General features: G+C 36.9%; 1 protein-coding gene across 2 annotated transcripts in view; it reads left to right on the top strand.

The window, feature by feature from the left end:
- Ttc3 (tetratricopeptide repeat domain 3) overlaps positions 1 to 21599 on the top strand; it is a 99835-nt gene that overhangs the window by 45821 nt on the left and 32415 nt on the right. For both annotated transcript variants that reach the window (XM_020174717.2, XM_074072668.1), the window contains exons 21-31: positions 1610 to 1732; positions 2468 to 2569; positions 4131 to 4223; positions 4859 to 4923; positions 5940 to 6076; positions 7201 to 7527; positions 9697 to 9948; positions 12007 to 12053; positions 13019 to 13075; positions 13904 to 13977; positions 17188 to 17352. In XM_020174717.2, the coding sequence (XP_020030306.2) occupies positions 1610 to 1732; positions 2468 to 2569; positions 4131 to 4223; positions 4859 to 4923; positions 5940 to 6076; positions 7201 to 7527; positions 9697 to 9948; positions 12007 to 12053; positions 13019 to 13075; positions 13904 to 13977; positions 17188 to 17352 (1442 nt within the window). The remainder of the gene's footprint in view (positions 1 to 1609; positions 1733 to 2467; positions 2570 to 4130; positions 4224 to 4858; positions 4924 to 5939; positions 6077 to 7200; positions 7528 to 9696; positions 9949 to 12006; positions 12054 to 13018; positions 13076 to 13903; positions 13978 to 17187; positions 17353 to 21599) is intronic.

The raw sequence follows: 21599 nt of genomic DNA, 5'->3' as shown, positions 1-21599 counted from the left end.
GCAAATAAAAACCACAGTGAAACACTCACACTCACTAGGATGTAAGCCAACAGTAAGTGCTGGCAAGGTTGTGGAAGATACGCATTGCTGGTGCAGTGCCAAATGGTGCAGTGCCTTGGGAAAGTACTGTGGTAGTTCCTCCACCTGTTAAACATAGACATACTGTGTGGCCCAGCAATTCCACTCACAGAGTGCACAGAGAAAGAATAACATATTCTCAAAAATTTGCACATGAACGTTCATTATTGTCGCATAATTTGTAAAAGCCAAAATGGAAGGCATTCCATGAATGGATAAATAAAAAGTAGTAGTACAGGGTAGGCATGGTGGTACATGTCTGTAATCTCAGCTACTTAGGAGTTAGAGACAGGAGGATTGCAGTTCAAAGCCAGTTTGGGTAAAAGTTAGCAAGACCCTGTCTCAAAAATTAGCCAGTGTGATGGTTAATGGTATAATCTCAGCTTTTTGGGAGGCAGAAGTAGAAGGATCAAGGTCTAAGCTAGCCGAGGGGAAAAGTATGAGTTCCTTTCTGAAAAACAAAACAGCAAGAGGACTGGGAATGTGGTTCAAGTGGTAGAGATAGCAAGTGCAGGACTGCAAGAAAATAAAAAAGTACTGGTATTTACCACACATGAATGAACCTTGAAAAATATGCTAAGTAAAAATAAGTAAATAAATAAACAGACACAAAAATCTATATATTGTATGATTCTGTGTATGAAATTTCCAGAATAGGCAAATCTACATATAAAGACAGCCACTGAACTGTGTTCTTGCCTGAATTGTGTGGTATGTTAATTATATCTCAACAAAGCTTCCAAAGAGGAATAAAGCCAGGGATCATTGGATTTTCCTCTCTCATACCAGACTGGAATGGAGGCATAGGAGTTATTAATAACAAAAGGCCAATACAGGAAGCATGGCATGAAAGTCTCAGGGGATTAGTAGCATTGGATCATTCTCCAGGGGATAAACAATCATGGATGGCAGAGATTCAAGGAGGTACATGAATGGAGTGTCAGGATTCTTTTTTTTTTGGTAGTACTGGGGTTTGAATGTAGGATCACACGCTTTGCTTGGCTGGCACTCTACCACTTTAGCCACTCTGCCAGCAGCGCAGGATTCTTGATGAAGTGACAATGAAAAAGAGAATAGTAATGTCCTCGTGGCTGACCTGAGGATTATTCTCTTATTTGAGTCCCTCTTAATCCTTAACGGAGACTTCTAAGAGCTGTAAATTACAAAATGAAGTTTAGTGATTATAACAGGACAAGATTTTAATTCTGCTTCTGAAATTCTAAAAGCATGTATATTTTTTTAGTTCTCTTGATACATCTCTGTATCAGTCTTCTTTATAAAGGAAAATCTTTAGGGCTGAAGTATGGCTCAAGTTGTAGAGTGCCTGCCTAGCAAGCCAGGGGCCCTGAGTTCAGACCTCAGTACCACCAAAAACAAAAAGAATGATAAAAGAAAAATTGAAGAGTTGTACAGTTTGTTCTTAAAAAGATCTAGTCATTCCTATGTATCATTCCATTGATGGCAAGGGTCATTGAAATCACAGGCATTTTTATTGAGACTTTCATGTGTCATTTTGTTTAATTTATTTTAGATGCTGTTAGAGAAATTTGTTGAAGAATGCAGATTCCCCCCAGTGCCAGATGCCATTTGCTGCTATCAGAAGTGCCGTGGATACTCCAAGATTCAGATATATATAACTGATCCAGATTTTAAGGTAAATAATGAATGCGCAGTGGGACAGTAACATGCATAGTTGTGCCTTGAAATGTACTCAGCATTAAGTTCTGTGGTTGGAGGTATCTGTGTTCTCTGGCTTGCTAGAGGTTTTCTTTCCTCTGCCTGCTCCTTCCCCTGGATTTCTTCAGGTCTCATCACCTCACATGCAAGTCCAGAACCACAGACATAAATATTGTAGGCTGGGGTGGTGACCTGAAAAGGCAAGCTAGTTAATTCCCTTTCCTCCTCAAGTTACTGTTTCATGTAAGTGCTTCATCCTTAGGAACACAGGAAACAAAATGAGATTGTTACCTCTAATTTGTTGCATTTTTAATGTCTTGTCAAATTTGAGTTCAAGAATCTAGAGACCATTGCAGTCACTGAATTACCCCCTAAAGACCTAACTTGAAACTAAAATCTGGCACTTGATTGAATGATTAAGTTACTGGTTTATTCTACCCAGATCAAGTAGAAATAATGTTTCTAGTAGATCAGATGAAATAATGTTTATAAAATATGTGATATATTGTAAAGGATAATGCAGCTGTCCACTGTGGAAATGAAGATGTCATTCAGGCATTTTGGGGTACAGTAGTATTATATTCCCACACAAGAAGAAATTATTATGTTTACCCAGTGAATGCAACTACTCTACTTCAGTATGTATACTATGAGTGAATGTGTGGCATAGACATCTTTAAAATGTGAATTTCAATGTGTTTTGAAAACCCAGGGTTTTATACGGATCAGCTGTTGCCAGTATTGTAAAGTAGAATTTCACATGAACTGCTGGAAGAAGTTAAAAACAACAACATTTAATGATAAAATTGACAAGGTAAGACATAATAAGATTGTCTAGATTTTTTACAATGCTTACTTTATTTTAGTTTTTTCTCTGAAAAATGTTTGGAAGAAGTCTTATGTGAATATAAATTCTTTCATGAGCATTCTTGATGTAGTTAGAAAGTTTAAAATTAAAATTTTAATTACAGAGTGGAAAATATAGTGGGGTTTTTTGGTGGTACTGAAGTTTGAACTCAGGGTCTCAAGCTTGCTAGGTAGGTGCTCGAGAACTTGAGCCATGCCCCCAGTCCCTTTTTTCACTTTAATTATTCTTTAGATAGGATCTTGTGTTTTTGTCCTAGACAAGCCTCAGACCAGAATCCTCTTACCTATGCTTTCTGTGTAGATGGAATTGATTACAGGCACATGCTACCACACCTGGCTGGAGTGTTTTTATTTTTTTTTTAATTTTATGTTGCTTTTTATAAAATCAGCAACTGTAGAGGCATTAATAAATTGCTTAACTATCTTGTATTGTGATTGTTGAGATCAAAAAATAAGATTTAAATACATGATTAAAAGTACAAGTCTTAAATTAATGCACTGACAATTTAGAGGTTCAGAGATATTTTAATCACTAGAAAGCACTGATATAGAATGAAGGTCTCAGTATTTTTCTTTTCTATCAAAATTTGAGATGCTAATTTGATCTAAGAAATCAACTTAAATTTTATATTGTCATTTCTCATGGGGATTTTCTTATCAAGAGTACTTTGAAAGAAGGCATAATTTTACAATTGTATTAACATAAAATTTATTTCTCTTCTGTAAAAGCTATGAATTTAAAAGGAAACCTTTTTCTACACTCAGTGGGCTTATGTAGACCACTTATTCTTACTGAGGAAAAAATAAGGTGATTGGATTAAGTATCTTAGCAGTAGGAATTATTCAAGTTTGGAAGAAATAAATTTCATATAGTTCACTAGATACTGAATGTTACATTCAAAAACCATTGTTATGGTCTGCTGTATCTCTCTTAAATTGAGTTTCTCTAGCTATCTACTCTGTCTTCATGGTCTTCACCATTCTTTTGGTTCTAAATACCCTCTGTAAATTAGTCAGCTTTCATTAAGAAGCTGAAGTAATATTCAATCCAAACGTCTTCTAACTTACAATGGCAGGTTCGTTTCTTGGTTACATTACTTGTCCTGAAGTTTTCAGGTATTGGCCAAGGCTAACCTGTGACATCACTGTTCTATGTGGCCATAGTCTTTGATTCTGAATCAAAGACCCTTTTCTGGAACATGTTCCTGTTTCAGAGGAAAAAGAGCAATGACCAATCCATGAAGTGTTTCTTAAAGCTTTTGCTGAGACATGCTGTATGTCCTGGAGCCTCTTGACCAAGCAAGTCAACCCACACCCGAAAGCATAGTCTTCCTTTGGGACCTCTGAAAGTCACAGGGCAGGAGTAGGAAGTAGGGACTTCAAAAAGAAATGCTTCCCTGAAGGGAGGTTTTATGCTATATTTTGACTATTCTTGGTGGTTAAGATGGTTTGCATATATAGATTTATCTACTGTAGACATAACATTCTTTCTTTTTAAAATTAAATAGGATTTTCTACAAGGAATTTGTCTTACCCCTGACTGTGAAGGAATAATTTCTAAGATTGTCATCTTTAGCAGTGGTGGTCAAGTTAAATGTGAAGTAAGTATCTAATAAAGGAGATGCTTTATTAAGCTGATAACCAAAACGCTTATCTTTTAAAACATAATTTAAGTTTGTAGGTTGTGTGATTTGAATCTTGTCTTTTTCAGAAAAAACATGTTAAGACATTTAAGAAAATACAGGAATTATTAGGATATGCATTGCAGTGAAGCTTTTTACATTATTTTATATTCTAATGAGAGAAAGCAGCTTTTTACATTTTAGTTTTACTGTTTTTACTCTTTTGATGATTTTGTTTTCTTAATCCCCCTCAAAGTGTTAGGGATTGGAGTGGGTGTGGGCATGTAAGGGTGGGGAGTATCTTGTAAGATTACCTTTAACCTCTACCTGGGGATGACTGGAGTGGGTAGTTGTAATAAAATTTATAGTTTATTGGATCTTCTGCTTACTCTTAACTTTTAAAAAACTTCTTCCTAAAGTGTGTCTACTTTCTCATTCCTCTTTCAGTATATTGTTTTGTTAAAGCTTTCTGGGCTTTTGTCTGGGTCAGAGCATCACTGCTGTTCTCTATCAAATTGAACACTGTGTGTTTCTGAAATACTTGTTATTTGTAGTTTTGTGCTTTATGTCTTGGGAGTATGAGACAAATTTTGGTGTCTTTGTTTTATTTAAAGTTTGAACACAAGGTCATAAAAGAAAAGGTTCCTCCAAGACCTATTCTGAAACAGAAATGTTCTAGGTAAGATTTTTAACAATCAGTAGTTTTATGATATCTCTTAGAATATAATTTTGTTAAATGCAGATTTCTAAATTACACTGTTTTTTAAATTGGCTGTCTGCACATATATCCAAATAAGTATTTAAATGATTTTTATGGCTATTTGAAACTTAAAGAGCACTAGCTTAGAATGGTAAATACTTAAAATGAATAAGAATCATTATATAGTCATTGAATTTATAAATTTATGACATTTCATGTTGGGAGATTATATGTTTAATTAACCTATTTGGCATTTAGGTAAAAGCATATTTAGCTCTCAGTTGTTTAAACTTTTAATTGCAAAGCATTTTTCCTTTTTATCTCTCTTCAGCAAACATTTTCAACCAATGGTTATTTCTTACCTTGAAATATTCAATGTACTGTCTAAATTATTCACCTCTCTGTATCTTTTTGTTCAGATCAAATAATTCCAATCCTTTTTTCTTTTCTTTTTGGTCCTGCTTCTTGTTTTCATTCTGAAAAGTGCTTCTTCTTTTTCTTTTCTTTTTGTATCATTTGTGACCAAGAAAAACCAAAAGAAAAGATGAACAGAATTATTTGTTGGAAAGAATTCACTGTAACTACACCAACCAAATTCTGATATGTGGGTTATTATTAGGATGTGAAAATATTTTACCGTGGGATTTTTCTTTGAAATAGGAGTTTACATATACTACCTTACAGAGCAATTTGTTCTGTTCTTACTTACCCTGTACAGTAATTTATATATGTATATGGAATAGCATCTATACAATCTGTACATTGCATTCTTAGAGATACTTAATCATTGAGGTTCTTGTTTACATGAACCAAGTACCTTTATATTGACTAAATTAAGGGTACATATCAGTAAGTTTTTATTTTGAACAGAAGATATAGGTCAGGTTCTAACTAAAAAGGAAAAGGAGCTATTATTTGGAGAATGGTTTCCACAATAGGCAAAGTGTGTTACACTTATAACAAGCAAGTTATCACTAATGGTAAATGTTTATCAGCCTAGAGAAGCTAAGACTGAAAGAAGACAAAAAATTGAAGAGAAAGCTCCAAAAACAAGAGGCAAAAAAATTAGCACAAGAAAGAATGGAAGAGGATTTAAGAGAAAGTAATCCACCTAAAAATGAAGATCAGAAAGGTATGCAGAAGTTCAACACATGATAAGAATGGTGTACACTTGTTTAAATGTATACATTTGAATATTCATCTTATAAAAAAGGCATCATGTGAATCATTATTGAGTTGAAATGTAGATTTCAGTTAGTATTTTAATATCACTAAAATACAGGTTTCAGTTAGCATCTTAGTGTACTGTCTTCTGTTGCTCTGAGATGGCAAGCAGGTTGGTGTGAAGAGCTTTCATTTTACAAGGTGTGCAGGAATTCACATGCCCTGCTGCCAACACTGGCAAACTGTTCATTTCTCCTTCAAAGTGAAAGTGGACATAATATCTGACTTTCATAGTGTATGTTTGACAGTGCACTATAAATTCTGTTATGTGGATTTAACTTCCAACACATTGAAATGTCAGTTAGCTACTAATTATCTGAAGTAATGTTGAGTTCAGATAAAGAGGCACTTCATAAAAGATTCCTAGAGATTACCTCACCCAGCCTTCTCTGTTATGCTCATCTTCTGTTCATTCCCTGATTGATGCGGGAAGGTTTCATAGGCAATTTTACTATTCTTGTGTACATCTTGACCAGTATGTTTACTTCAGTTTTGAGTTGAATTAAGTGTTCCCTATTTTCTGCTGTTGTGAATCTGTTCCCAAAATGATATTTTCTATTTGTTGTCTTCATCTTTCATTTAGTATTCTGTAATGTTTCACAAATCAATCAAAATTTTCTTTCTTAGTAAAAAGTTTTCAGTGAATTTTAACTTTGCATTCTTAAGGACTGAACCTATTTACTGAATTTAAATTAACTTGATGAGGCTGGGTTAGGATTATTGAGGGAAGAAACCTTATTTTAGATGAAGCAAGATTTTCTGTGCTATTACTTGAATGATACAGAATGAAGGGTATAAGGTACTCACTTTTTTTATGTTTAGTCTAAAGTGAACTTTCTTGTCTTTTCAGAGGTATTGTTAAATACTTATATTCCTAGTTTAAAATTTCCTAAGTTTATGTAAAACAACATAAAGAATTATTAACTCTGAGTCACAGTTTAGTATATAATATTGCATTATTTCTTTCTAAGTTTGTATTATTGCAAATTAGTCCTATTTATCTCTTTACTAACCTTTTTTACTTATCTTTAGAAACTGTAGACAGTGTTCAGAGCTGTCAGTTCCTTGATGACAGAATTCTGCAGTGCATAAAGCAGCATGCTGACAAGATTAAATCTGGTATATTGAATACTTCCAAGCTTCTCAAAGAACTGCTTTCTTGGAAAGTTCTGAGCACAGAAGACTATACGACATGTTTTTCTAGCAAAAATTTTCTCAGTGAAGCAGTCGACTATGTTATCTGTCATTTGATTCAAGAAAAGAATAGAGTAAAGACAAGAATATTTCTTCATGTTTTGAGTGAGCTTAAAGAAGTGGAGCCCAAATTAGCCATCTGGATCCAGAAACTTAATAGCTTTGGTATGTCCTTTTATATTCCAGAGGAAGGTTGAGGGTAGGCCTCTGAATCCTTTTTATTTTCCTGTCTTAGCATTTGACTTTTTAGGCCACAGCTACACATTTGTGTGGTTGTAAATACCATCCCCTCACACACGTAATTTTTAGGTTATTTCAGAGATAGGTTCCCATATACTTTTTCTTTTTTTGGCAGGACTGAGGTTTGAAATCAGAACCTTTGCTTGCTGGCCAGGCACTCTACCACTTGAACCATGCTCCTAACCCCCTTTTTTTTTTTTTACTGTAATTGTTTTTCAGGCAGGGCCTTGTATTTTTGCCAGGGACTGGCCTCAGACTGCGATTCTCCTAACTATACCTCCCCTGTTGCTGGGAGTATACCACTATATCCGGCTAATTGCTCGAGATAGGGTCTCACTGACTTTTTTGCTGGGGTTGTTCTCAAACCATAATCCTCCTGATCTCTACCTCCAAAGCAGCTGGGATTACAGGCTCATGCCACTACTCTCAGCCCTGAATGAGTTTTTGGAGACATGTGGCTGCAGAATTACAAGATTCTAAAGAAGATATTGGTCAATTTCTATTGTAGAGACAAAGTAAAACAGAAGCAAGCCTGGAATAGTTAGAGAGCTAAATACCTCTAGTTTGAATGTAGGTCTCCATGGCTTTCTGGTCCCAGAAAATTACTCTTCCGTGATAAGATTGTCACTAGTTTCTATCAGATAAGTGAATCAGAAGTTACTGCTTACTTTAATCTCCTTTGGATTGGAGAACTAGGCTTGTCTGGCTTAAGATACACGGACAAGAGTTACAGCTGTTACTCTTTTCAGGTAAATGCAGTGTTTGAGCCTTGCAACTCACAGGCAGGAAAATGTGAATATGTCTTTTTATGTAACCCATGTTCTGAAGTTTAAAGCATTTTGATAGGAATGTATGCATACTATTTAAAGTTGCAATTTCTATTTAAAGTTGTCAAATGAGTGCAAGCATGTTAATTAGTAAAGCTGTTATTCCAGCCCTGATGTAAAATTTTCATATATTTAATAAAAGCAAGTAATTTCCATTTCTTGGAACCTTACCTCCTTCTTACAAAAAGTCTGTATGGTGGAATTACATTGTATATGTTTAGCATAAGAAAATCCAATTTATATATTCAGTAAAAGACAGGAAGAGACAGAGACATAGTAGAGCACAAGTGAGAGAAAATCAACATTTTAATAGTAGTGTGGTCTGCCTGCATTCCCTCAGGGCATGTGCTCTGATGTGAGACTGCAGAGGGACTGTGAGTATGTTTCTTGTTGGAGATTCCCTTAAAAAATCTTTAGTTGTATGAGTATTGTATATGGTACCTGATTTTGGTGTTTAAAGATGCTGATTACTCATGCAACATGATTTCTGCAAGCTAACTGTTTCATCTGGAAGAATCAGCAGTCCAAGGCAGTTGTGATGCTTCATTTGCTGACTTGAGAACCTCAAATCCATGCAAGAGGTGACAGCACTGTGTTAGAGGCATGATGGGGAAGTTGGACAGATTTCCTTTTTGCTTTTTGGTGGCTGTATAAATACGGAGCAAGGTTTCACTGTCCTTTCAGTGGGAGTGCATGAGATTGCAGCCAGTTCTGATTTGGAAAATGAAGAATAAAAGTGGAAGTAGCGATTACCATGACTTTTGTAGAGGAGCGTGAAAAACCATGATATTTTGGCGGATAAGAAGCAGTTCTTGGGGGTGTTGGAGGAGGGGTTTATCCATTCTTTTAAAAGCATTTGGGAAGATTTTGCTTACTATTGATGTTTTGTTGGTACGGCATACATGTAGAAAAGCACAGTAAAATCTTGCTAGTTTATCAATTACAACGAAAGTCATTATTAATTAGTGAAAATTATGTTTTTAGAGGAATTTAATGTCACTGTCATCTCCTAAGTATAATAAAACAATATAATGATAGACGCCTTTGGCCCACTTTACTCAACTGATGCCATAAGAATTATTGTAATTAGTATATCAGTAGTAAATGGTGTTTCTAAGATACATATCGGTTCTCAAGTATGTAAACGTTTTCACTGAAAATAAAAGCAACTGTAAATGGAACCACTCAGTGATAGGGAATTTCTTGTGATTTCACTAAACTAAATAATGCTTCCCTTCTTGTGATTTGGGTTCTGTTTCTATCACAGGTTTAGATGCAACAGGACCTTTTTTTTCTCGATACGGAGCATCTCTTAAGGAACTTGATTTTAGCATCCTGACTTTTCTCTGGAATGAGAAATACAGTCATAAACTAGGCTCCATAGAAGGAAAGCAGCTTGATTACTTCTGTGAGCCAACATCATTAAAGGAAGCACGTTGTTTGATATGGCTTCTAGAAGAACACAGAGACAAGTTCCCCGCATTGCATATTGCTTTAGACGAATTCTTTGATATAATGGGTATGCGAACTAAGTTCTCATTTATAGCTGTTATGTTTTTCTTATGGACGAAATTCTGTGAAGGACCTAGTTTGCTTAAATACTTAATGAAGAAAATAATGAAAATTATTATGGTACAACTGGGTTTGTGATTGGCATCAGTGACTTTCTGAGGAAGAAGATGAGGGAAAAGTGCTGGGGGCTTCAAAGGAAGCACCCAGCACAGCACTTTGGTTCTCCTAGTGAAAGGAAGGCTGTGAAACAGGACAGTTAGAGGGGTACTGTACATGTGGAAGTGGAACTGGACAGGTGCATGTTGGGCTTCAAGAAGTGGCATGGAAGGAAATTGTGAGGCCTGTTTGGGTAATGGCTGGAGTCAAGCTTGGCAGAATAGGCCAACTAGCAGTTTATTCCTTAGTTTCTCTTGGACCTTCACTTCACTTAAAATGAAGTTTTTTAGTTTCCTTAATTCTACATGTATCTCCCCATCCCCTCAACTTTTCCTTAGCGGCAGAAGTCTACATTTTTATATAGTGTTAGAAGTTAGACTTTCAAATTTCATGCTATTTGTTTTAAAGGGTGCATTAAAAGTTTTGGCCTGGTACAATACTGTCAAAACACTGCATTTGGAAAAAATTCAAATACAGTATAAGGAACTGAAAGGTTGCTTTGGTTGAGACTCTTAGGAAAGCACACACGTGCACATACAATATCTTTCTAAGATACTGTCTGACTTGAGGTAACATATTACTTTACAGCCTGAATTCATCACCATTAGTTTGTTGCTGTTGGTAATAAAATGCTGTCATGACAGGTGTGCATATCAGTGCCAGTTTATTGGTTGAGATGAGGCCTTGCTAATTTTTTGCCCCGTTGGCCTCAAGCCATGATCCTCCTGATCTCTGTGCCCTCTGGAGTAGCTGGGATTAAAAGTGTTAGCCATTGCACCTGGCCTTCTTTGTTATTTTTCAAAGGGTTTCATGGGGAGGGGTTAGGAGCTGGCTTCAGACCATGATCCTCTTACCTGTGGTCTCCCTTATAGTTGAGATCAATCACAGTTATGTGCCACCAGGCCTGGCTTATTGATTAAGACAGAGTCTCAGTAACCTTTTACTCAGGTTGGCCTTAAACTTCGATCCTTCCGGTCTATGCCTCCCAAGGAGGGATTACAGGAGTCCTAAATTTATCTTGCTTAAAACATTATTGATATCTAATTCTTAAGTAGGAAATCCTGAAATTAGTCTGGACTCTTTCTTTTCCCTGTCACTGCTATAGCTATTTTGTCACCAATCCTTATTGGATTTTTCTTTGATCTGTCCTTTTCTGTCCATCCCACTTCCCTTGCCTATGACCTTAGTTATCTTTGCATAATCTTACAGTTACAGTAGCCTCCACACTGGCGTCCCTGTAGTTTTCCTCTCATGTTGCCACTCATGTCTCTTCTAGAGCACCTGTCTGATCCTAGGACTATTCTGTTCCCGAAATCTTTGCTTAGCTTTGCCTATATACTACATTCCCATTTGTCTGAACTCCATCATTCTCACTGTCTACCCTCTGAACAAACACCTCATTTCTGAATGTGCCCAGACCCACCTTGTGCTTTCCTTCTTCCTGTCATTGCTCATGCCCTACACTCACACATCCTCCCCTTTCCCTGTTCATTTCAAGTCTGACTGTGCCCCCTCCTTGGGCCTCTTCCCTGAAGACTTTACTCTATCACCTTTGTTATTTTATTTCACTGTGTCACTTGTAGCACTGTGTTGTAGTGTTTGTCTCTTTTGGCAGTAAAACAACAGCTCATTGATGCCCGGGACTCTCTTATGTATCTCTGAATTCCCGCCTCCTACAATGGCTGGTGACTATGGAAGGGACACAAATTATGTTGACAGGTTAGAGTTGTGTGGTTCTGTGCAGTTGGTTTCTCATTTAGTCAGTCATTTTGGCCTTGGTTTGGTGTCAGAGCCAAATAAGGAATAGAATGTGGCCTGTGCTGGTTGTCTCAAGGGTAGTTTAAGGCTTTAGTATATAGTATGGAATCATACTTAGTTTCTTCACAGAACCTGTTGTTTCTTCCTACAGACAGCCGCTGTACTGTATTAAGGAAACAAGACAGTGGTGAAGCACTGGTAAGCTACTTGACTACTTTAAATCTTAGTTTCTAATTTGTATTAGCCAGAGAAGGAGCCAGGTCAGTGTTTATTTTCATCACAGGTAGCATTCCACAACCAAATAGGGAGGATTTTGGATAAGCTGTACTGTGTTTCATTAGGAAGATACTGCCAGTTTTGCTCTTGGAACTGGAGCACTAATCAGCAAACTGTGAGGCTGAAATGAGACAATCTCCATAGGGTTTCATAGTTAATAAATATTAATATTAGAAAAAGGAAAGGAAGAATTCTTGAGTCAAGAAATATTGTAATGTTTTGCTCTGGAAGGAAAGCAAAGGGGCTTTGTTCCCAGTAGTTTTCTTAACTGAGTTTAAGTTCAGATAGGCTCCAGAGTTGTCTTCATTAGCAGCTTGTGGTTGCTTCTTTATTCTTTATGATAGGGTAGAATTCTTCATTCCAGGAACACAAACCGTGAGACACACAGCCTGGTGGCAGTTTTCAAAGAGAAGATGCTTATTTACCAGTTTTCAGGATCAGGGCTTTATATAAAATTCTGCCTGAAATGGCTCTATCATATATTGCCCTGCTAAATGTGGAGACACAGCTAACATACCCCAGAGGGAGCTGAATGCTGCTTCATTCAGTCTTTGTGCCCTGGTGTCTGGCCAGATTCAGAAGGTCTAGTTTGCTTAATGAAAGGAATGTCTTAAAATACTACGAAAGCATAGAACCAGAATTACTTAAAAGTTTTGACTAATAACTTGAAATAATATAAGCCATGTTGAAAATGAGGTTAAAATGTTAGACCTTTTCTAGTATATCTTAGCACTTGGGCTGACACACTGTAGTATTATTTTTGTTAAACCTTTATAATATATATATATGACTAGTTTATGAAAATGAATATGGTTTATATTTATTGAGCTACATAATGTTGCTATTTGAGTGTTCATTGATTTTTTTTTTTTCTTCCTATTTTTTAGTTTAGTTCTACCAAGGTAAAAAACAAAGGCAAAAAAAAGAAGCCAAAAGATTCAAAGGTATGCAGTATTTTCTGTATTAATTTTTATCTGAACTCTCCAAAATAATTAATAGGGTACATAAACTAGAAATCAGTAAATTCTTGAAATATTTTGAAACATTTTGTAGAGAAAGGCTTTCTAGTCTTCAAAGATATTTTGGCAGTCTTCTATATTTCAAGGAAATTTAAGGTTCATGTTACATATACGTAATTCTTAAAAGCAACTGAAATTTTGAAGATATTTCTGAGTGAAAACATTGTCTTAATGAGGACTCTATCTGGGTGGCCATATTAATTAAATCAAGATGGATCCCAGTAGGTCTAAAGAAAAGCTTTAGAAAGGGATGTTAGGGAAGTGGAACACAAGTGTGTTGAAATTTACTTAAACACAGTTCTTTCCTTCTTGTCATGTAAGGCTTCACTGCAAGCCCATGAGATAAGCAGGACACCATTTTAAGTGTCATTGTGAGTTCTTCATGGCTCTGGCATGTGTGTTTGTTGGGGCAGCAGGAGATAGCATGACAGATTGTGAACAAGCATTAGAAGAGGATGCACACAGCTTGGAAGTTCCAATACAACCTTTCATTGTGTCCTTGACTGTTTGTCTTTAGCTAAAGGAAGAATTTAAACTAAGTGACCTTTGAAAATTTTGGAGCATTGGAAACTGTCCTAAATGTTAATTGGAACTTATTTTAGGCTATTAAAACTTATATTACTATGTGTTCCTGTTTACAAGAAAATTTGGCAGTCAGCGTATGTGCTTGTATAAATTTCAATGGTAATTTTATCCTTTCAAGGAATTTTAAGGTAAAATATCCATTGTCATTTTTCTGTTTTTCTTAACTAGCCGATGTTAGTGGGATCTGGAACAGCATCACTGACACCAAATAATGAGACTGTCACTTCAGGTGAAGACCACAAGTAAGCAATTTTTTAAAATGTTGCTTCATTTTACTCATGGTTTTACTTACTAGCTCAAGTTAATTTAATGTACTGCACACTTGTGTTTTATTTCCCTAACTTCTCTTCCTAAAGATTTGCGTCCCTTACAACAATCTGATGTGATCCATCTTGATTGAATTAACATTGTTTGTAGTCCTTAAAAATTCATTCAAACTGTTAAAATCACAGCATTTGGGGAGTGGAATGAGAAAGGTAATGAGGGGGACAGGATCAAAGTACGTTGCATGCACGTATTACTATGTCACAGTGAAACCTATTTTTTACAATTAGCATACACTAATTTTACTTTATTAGTTTTGGTGGTACTGGGGTTTGAACTCAAGGTCTCACGCTTGCTAGGCAGGTGTTCTGCCACTTGAGTTACTCCACCAGCCAAATATACACAAATTTTAAAAAGCCACAAGAATGTTGACATTCATCCTATAAGTATATATTGAGAACTTACTATGTGCAAGGTACTGTGGGAAAATCCCACAAGAATGTCTATTTAGAAAAAATATTCTTTAAAAGTGTTTAGTGACAAGAATGTCCTATTGATAATTACTCATTTTTTTGTTATAATAGAAAGATATTTTGGAAGCTATGTATGATGTTATGGTTTGGCCTTACTGTCGATTATTTTCAATGCCATTTGGTTGTGAAACTAAATTTTAAAGAAAGAAATAGACATAAGAAATAAAACAGGGAAGAGCAATATCCTCTCAATACCATAGTCCTTCGTTGATAAACAACCCCAAAACTGGTTTTTGTTTTGTTGATTGTTTTTTTTTTTTTAAACATTTCTTAGAGGAGTTCTAAGAGTAGCTAAAATTTGTACATCTTCATGGATTGTTCAAGAGAAGGAATTATTTTAAGTTAAAATAATTGGTGCCAGTGATAGTCTGTTTGGGCTGCTAAGGCAGTGGTTTACACACACCTTAGTTCTGGAGGCTGGGAAGTCCCAGATCAAAGTATAGCACACTGGATTCTGGTGAGGACCTGCTTTTTGGCTCATCAGTGCTACCTTCGATTACTCTGCAACCTCTTTTGTGAAGGCACAAATCTCAATCATAAGGTCTCTGCCCTTAGGACCTAATCACGTCCCAAAGGTCCCTCCTTCTAACACTATCACATTGGTGATTCAGTTTCAGCCTATAAATTTTTTGTGCGCACTGAGTCCATACCATAGTCTTTACTGAGATTAAGTCTTAGTTACTGTTATCCCCACATTGATCCAGCTTTGGAGACATTCTATTAGTGATGTGTACTCTTTTCCCAAAAAAGCATATAAATTCATTTGATCTATTCATCTACTCTAGGAGATAAGCACTGTTACTATTTAGGTAAGGAAGCAGGCATAGTGTAGCCTGCTTAATAGCATTTCACAAGCTGACTCTGACTTTCAGGAAATGAAATGAAAATGGCAGAATTATCAATCTTTAGATCCACAGTCTAGAAAAGGAAGCACTGATCTTTTGAGGAACACCATCTCAGTGATGTACTGTAAAGTCCAAAGTGCCTGACATACTGGCAAAAGCGGTTTGAGGGGACAGGTTTCTAGTTTTAAGGGAGTTAAGTCTGTGTTGGTGGTGGACAGGGGGAGGAGGACATAAAAATGAGTTTGAGTTTTCTCACACCAGTGTGGCTCTGTGTGGCAGTGTCAGGGAATCCCCTCCTCCTGGGAGCCAAGAGGAAGTCTCTCAAAGCTAGCAGGGAAAGGTGTTTTCCCCCACACTGATCCAACTTTGGGGACCTGTTTATTAGTGACATGCTCCTACAGTAAACAACAGGGAAGTTTTCTGTGTGCTAACAACATAGCTCTGAAAAATAAAACTAAATTCTGCATTTTTATAAAACGATTAAAAATATTTCAAACTATATAGTCACTAGAAGTACAGTTATCAAAAATGCATGCACTTCTTTTGGTAAATCGGTACCTTGGGCTTTCTGTGCCTCATCTCTTTTAGCATACCCATTTTTCAGCAGTTATTCCTCTCCTGCCAGCATCAGTTTTCCTCCTTTCTCTTTAGGTACCTTCTTGTCCCTCTTCTTTGCAGGGCCTTTTTAGCTGTGAGCTCTGGCTTTGGAAGAACAGATTTAGTAGACAACCTTGAGGATCTGTTTATGGCTTGTCCTTCACCTTGACTTCATCTTCTTTAGCATGATCTCACCTTTCCCTTGTGCATAAGGTGGCAGGATGTAGGTACTGACCTCAGGGGTGCAGTGGCATGTGTCTTTGGTTGGTCCAGGGTTCTCACCTCTTCTTCACACTTCTCTTATACTCTTTTTCTCTTTTAAAAACAAAACAAAAACTACCTTTTTATTAGTACATTTTACCAGTCTCAGTTACACCTAAATGAATAACAGTTATAATAAAATCTTTGCTTTTTAAACTACTTATCAGTTACAATTGATGTAATATTTTTTATCTGCAATTTGAAAAATGTGCTCTTGGTAGCAAGACTAATTAAAAGTGCTCACTCAGAATGTCATGTATAATATCTTTCTTCTTTGAATTATCTGGCAGTACTTTGTAAAGCATAAAGCTAAGTAATATAGTAAACTCATGGTATCTGTCGGTATGTGGTTCCAAGGAGACCACCATGGATGGAAAAGTACGAATGCTCAGGATGCATCCATTTCAGTATAGTGCTGCAAATGCGTGATTCATTTCCCCCATATCTGTCCAACATCTGCTACTGACCTGCAACCTTCCAGCAAGTCTCAAATTTTCATGTTATCGCTTAAGCATGTTATATGCCCTTTTTGGCTTGAGGGGATTGCGATAATTTGTACCTTGCCTTTTGGCCACCATTTGCTTCTTAGGAGGCATGTTTTCACAGAATTAAGAGCAAGAAAATGCCCAGCAGATCCCACAGTTTAAATGCAGGTGACAGCGTGAGACTGACCCAGAGTGTCTCTGTACCAGCTGCACTGCGTAATGTGCACTCAGGAATTTAAAGTACTTGTTTTTGAAATTTCTTTTGATTGATTTTTTTTTGGCCGTGCTTACTCTAAGTATTAAGTAATAAATTCATGAACAAGGCAAGCTTACTGTTTTGTTCATCATTTTATTTCAATTAAATATTCTTAGGCAGGTTATTTGACTTCCCTAAACCCAGTAACTCACCCTCAATTAAGTAATCTCATCCAAAAATTTACTATTCACGAGATTGTTTTTGTTTTCAGCAGACACAATTCAGATTCTGCAGGCCCGTTTGCAGTGCCTGACCATCTCCGGCAAGACGTGGAAGAATTTGAAGCTCTATATGACCAGCACAGTAATGAATACGTCGTCCGCAACAAGAAGCTATGGGATATTAACCCGAAACAGAAGTGCTCAACTCTGTATGAGTAAGTAGGCTCTCATTCCTGCAGTCACTGCTTTATACTATGGCTGCCGCTTACAGGTCACAAGCTGTCTGCAGCTCACATTTAGTGAAGGGATTGTTGGCTTGCCATCTCTGGGAAAAGCTTTTTAGAGCCTTGTTTAGGGTCCTGATGATGGCTGGGTCTGTCGGTTTGAGCAGCTAGTGCACATGCTTCCTGTTCATAATTCTGCCCTGGTGTGTACTGGTAGGACTGACAAAGCTCTCTGCCATAGGCCTTTCTGTCTGTTTTGAAATAGTTTCCCTGTGTAGCCCAGGCTAGCCTCAAACTCACAGTCCTACTTTGGCCTCACAAGTGTTGGGACTACCGGCTCAGCCATAGTCTTTTTTTTTTTTTTTTATCCTTGGCAGTACTGGGTTTGCTAGGCAGGTGCTATACTGCTTGAGCCACACTACCAATTCTCTTTGCTCTAGATATTTTGGATATAGGGTCTCCCTTTTTGCCCAGGCTGGCCTATACTGCAGTCCTATTTTAACTTCTCACTATTGCTGGGATGACAGGCATGTGTCAGTGTGCCCAGCTATTGGTTGAAATGGAGTCTTGTGAACTTTTTGCCTGGACTGGCCTCCAACTGCAGTCCTCTCAGTGTCAGCCTCCCAAGTAACTAGGATTACAGGAGCCACTGGCACTTGGCTTTGGCAGTAGGCCTTTTAGCGTGGATTTCTAGACATTCATTGACAAAGAATACGTTAATTATTTGTTCTCACCGCCCTTATGTTGATGGGTTGGTTTGGCATCTCAGAATTCCAGTGACAAATTACAGAAGTTGATAAAGCCCTACCAAGGATGTGGTTGTTACTCTAGCTTGGATTGCAGTTTTTCAGCCAGGATAATCATACAAATACTGTCTTGTTTTAGAAACTTTGTAAAACTGACATAACAAAAGAGAAACATACTTTATTTTCTTTATTTGGTTTTTTTTTGGCCCTGAATTTAATGTCTCATGCTTGCTAGACAGGCACTCTACCACTTGAGCTACACCCCTAGCCCATTTTTCCTTTAGTTATTTTTAGTTAGGGTGTCACAGTTTTTTGCGCCAGGCTGTACCTCCCACGTAGCTGGAATTACAGACATGCTTCACCACACTCTTTGTTTTATGAAGATGGGAACTTGGTAACTTTTTGTTCAGTCTGTCTTCAAAATCCTCCAAAATCCTGCAGATCTCTGAGGAGTAGCTGAGATTATAAATGTACACTGTCATGCCCAGCCATACTGTTCTAAGTAACTTAGGACTGAAAATGTGAATGGGAAATTTAATAAGTCAAGTTTGAGTGATGAGGGCAAACAGTCTAGAAATAGTTGAGGAAAGTATAGGAAACAGCAACAAGTATAATACATGAGGCCTAAAGAAACTGAGGGCAAGAAAATTAATATAAAAGCCAACTATGCTCCCGGAAGTCCTGTCTGTATCCACAGTATGGTCATTTCTTCTATTTTCCTTACTTGTATCATTTCTGTTCAGTCTAGTTATATAATCTTAGATCTTTCTTCATGATTTTTTTTTTCTTAGAATTGCAATCCTGAGTAAATAATATTTCCAGGGAACTGGAATGACAATTTAGAATCAGTTATAAAATTATAATGATTTTTTAAAATATGATAGAATTTGCTTCAAACAATTAAAATTGAAGCTAAAGTATTTAGTTTTCACTTAAAGAATTTATTGTCATTATGTGAGAAGAAATTAAATTCACGAAAAAAGACCAATTTCTTTTTGGTTTTAGATAGAATTTATATCTTCTAATAATAGAAAACCAAGAAGTTACAGAAAGGTATCTCTCAAAACGTAAATCTTTGCATTTTAAAAGCTGACACGTAATGGATTAAGAATGGTTTGTTTTAATTGGCCAATGTATGAAAGAAAAGAGAAACTAATCTTTTGTTTATGCATAGTGTAAAGTAGAGGAGCACTGGACAAGGTGTCAAGAATCCTGGGAACTGCTGCAAGCTAACCTTCTCTAGACTTTGTATTTCACATAAAATAGGGAATTGGTCTCTTCTAGTTCTAACAGTTTATGATTTGATAGGTGAAGCAAATTATTTTGCATTTACTTTTCTTTCAGAACATTTTAGTAGTGTTAATTAGCCCGTATTTATTAATCAAGTAAGGTTAAGTACTGTTTCTGATTCCAGAAACAGCAGAAGGTATAGTCCTCTTGTGTACCCTCCAGCATAGCAAGTAGGGTTACAGTGTATCACAAATGAAAATGACACGGAAATAAAAGTCAGAGGCCTGTGCAGAACTGATATTCAAGAGTGGTAGGGTGTAAGTGCCTTTTGAAATCTCTCCCAGCCCTGTCCTTTTCCTCTGTGCCAACAGTGACAGGCAGGCATTCTGCAAGTCCATCAGGACTACCTAAGCCGCTCATTGTCACTTCATGAAAATGTCATGTGTACACATGGAGATGTGCGTACATGCAGCTGTTACTGTCTCTGGTAAAATTAGCTGTGTGATTATTTTTTACACTTCTCATATACAGTGTGCCCAGTCATTTGCCTCTGGTTCTTAAATATAGGATTACTAGTTCTAACAGTGTCTGAGACTTTGAAGGGGTCAGACAATGAGAGAGTACTTGAAATTTGCAAAACAGCAGAAGCTGACATGGCCACAAACCTCACCATCCCAGATGCACCTAGCATTTTTCATTAGTCTCAGCTTCTTTCATCTGTTACACAGCCATACCAGCCCCAATGTGTGTTGTGTTGATGGACTGATTCTAGCCCCTGAAAAATGCTGGATTAAAAGGAATCATATTTATGCTATTTTGGATCCAGTATACTTTCCTGAGACTGCTTTCAATTCTAGAAAGTCTAACTCTGAGTTAAAATTCATTTTGTGTTGCATTTCAAATAATACCAGCTACAGCAATTCTCTTCACATGTAGTTACAGAACCACTTCTTTTGGGCTAAGGACCCTTGTCGAGTTAAATTTTGTTCTGCTCAAATGTGTGAAAAACTCATTACTACTTAGCAGTAGGAAAAAAGCAGAGTGTGTGTGTGTACGCACGTATACCTCAGGAGCATGACTGACTGGCTTCTTGGTGGTCATCACCTACATCAGCGTCACTGTGTTGCTGATCCCTTTGTGCTTGGCATCCCATTGCTAAATTACCTGGAGTGGTTTCCTTTCTGTGTGGCCTCTGTTCTTTAGTTTTCACATGTCAAATATACTTATCTTAGTCCAGGTAGAAAACACTGATTGATCAATTGATTGATCTGTTGGTTGATTAATTGATTAGATGGTACCAAAGTTTGAACTCATGGCTTCATGTTTGTTAGGCAAACACTTGACCCATACTTCCAGCCCTTTGTACTCTGTTTATTTTGGAGATAGAGTCTTTTCGCCCAGGCCAGCCAGGACCCTGATATTTTATCCTTCCTGACATAGCTGGGATGAAAGTCATGTACCACTCTCCCAGCTATTGGTTGGATAGGATTTGTGAACTGTTTTGCCTAGAACCACAATCCTCCCATTCTCAGCCTCCCAAGTATGTAGAGGAGTTTCAGTTGGAGAGTTTAAGAGAAAAAAATTCATCCTTAAACATATTAAAATAGATTTTGGGTGACTTTTAAATATCAGGACAGCAGCGCTGACAAAGAGAAACAGCTTGCGAGGCACGTGCTCTAACACTTGAGCTACTCCATCAGCCCAGGCATTTAGTTTTTGTCAGGTATCTATAGCTTTGAATAGAGGTTAATCATTTTTAATTGTCCTGTGTTTATCTGCAGCAGCACCTGCACAAAAAGTTGCTTCAGAGAAGTGGGGTTTTTAACCTTCTTTCTAAATATATTGTTCTCCTTATTAGCATTAATTTGCTAATGAAGCCCCATTGGAGACTTCTGTTCTTGAAAAAGCCTTCTTCGTGGTGCCTGATGTGACTTTTATGTGTGTTATATGTTCACTGTTACAGAGTACAAAGTTTAATTGGAAGAAGCAGCCACTTTGAGCCTGATGCAAAAATGAGAAAGAACATAGACCCAGAAATGGAATGAACAAAACCTAGTTCAGAACTGGAGTCAGACTCCCCATTGGGGATTGGGGTCTTGAACTGTATTGGCTTATTGATTAGATGTGCATAATTTCAGTTCCTCTGAATGATTGCACATTCCTAATCAGAACAATTTTAATTGATTTACTATATGCAAATTGAAATGGTTTTTTTTTTTTCAAGATTTGATTTCCTGTTCTCATTTGGCATTTTTGTTGACA

The sequence above is a fragment of the Castor canadensis genome, chromosome 5 (genome assembly GCF_047511655.1).
Source record: "Castor canadensis chromosome 5, mCasCan1.hap1v2, whole genome shotgun sequence".
Lineage (NCBI taxonomy): Eukaryota > Metazoa > Chordata > Mammalia > Rodentia > Castoridae > Castor > Castor canadensis.
The sequence above is the reverse complement of the archived record's forward strand: the minus strand, read 5'-3'. Positions and strand labels throughout refer to the sequence as shown.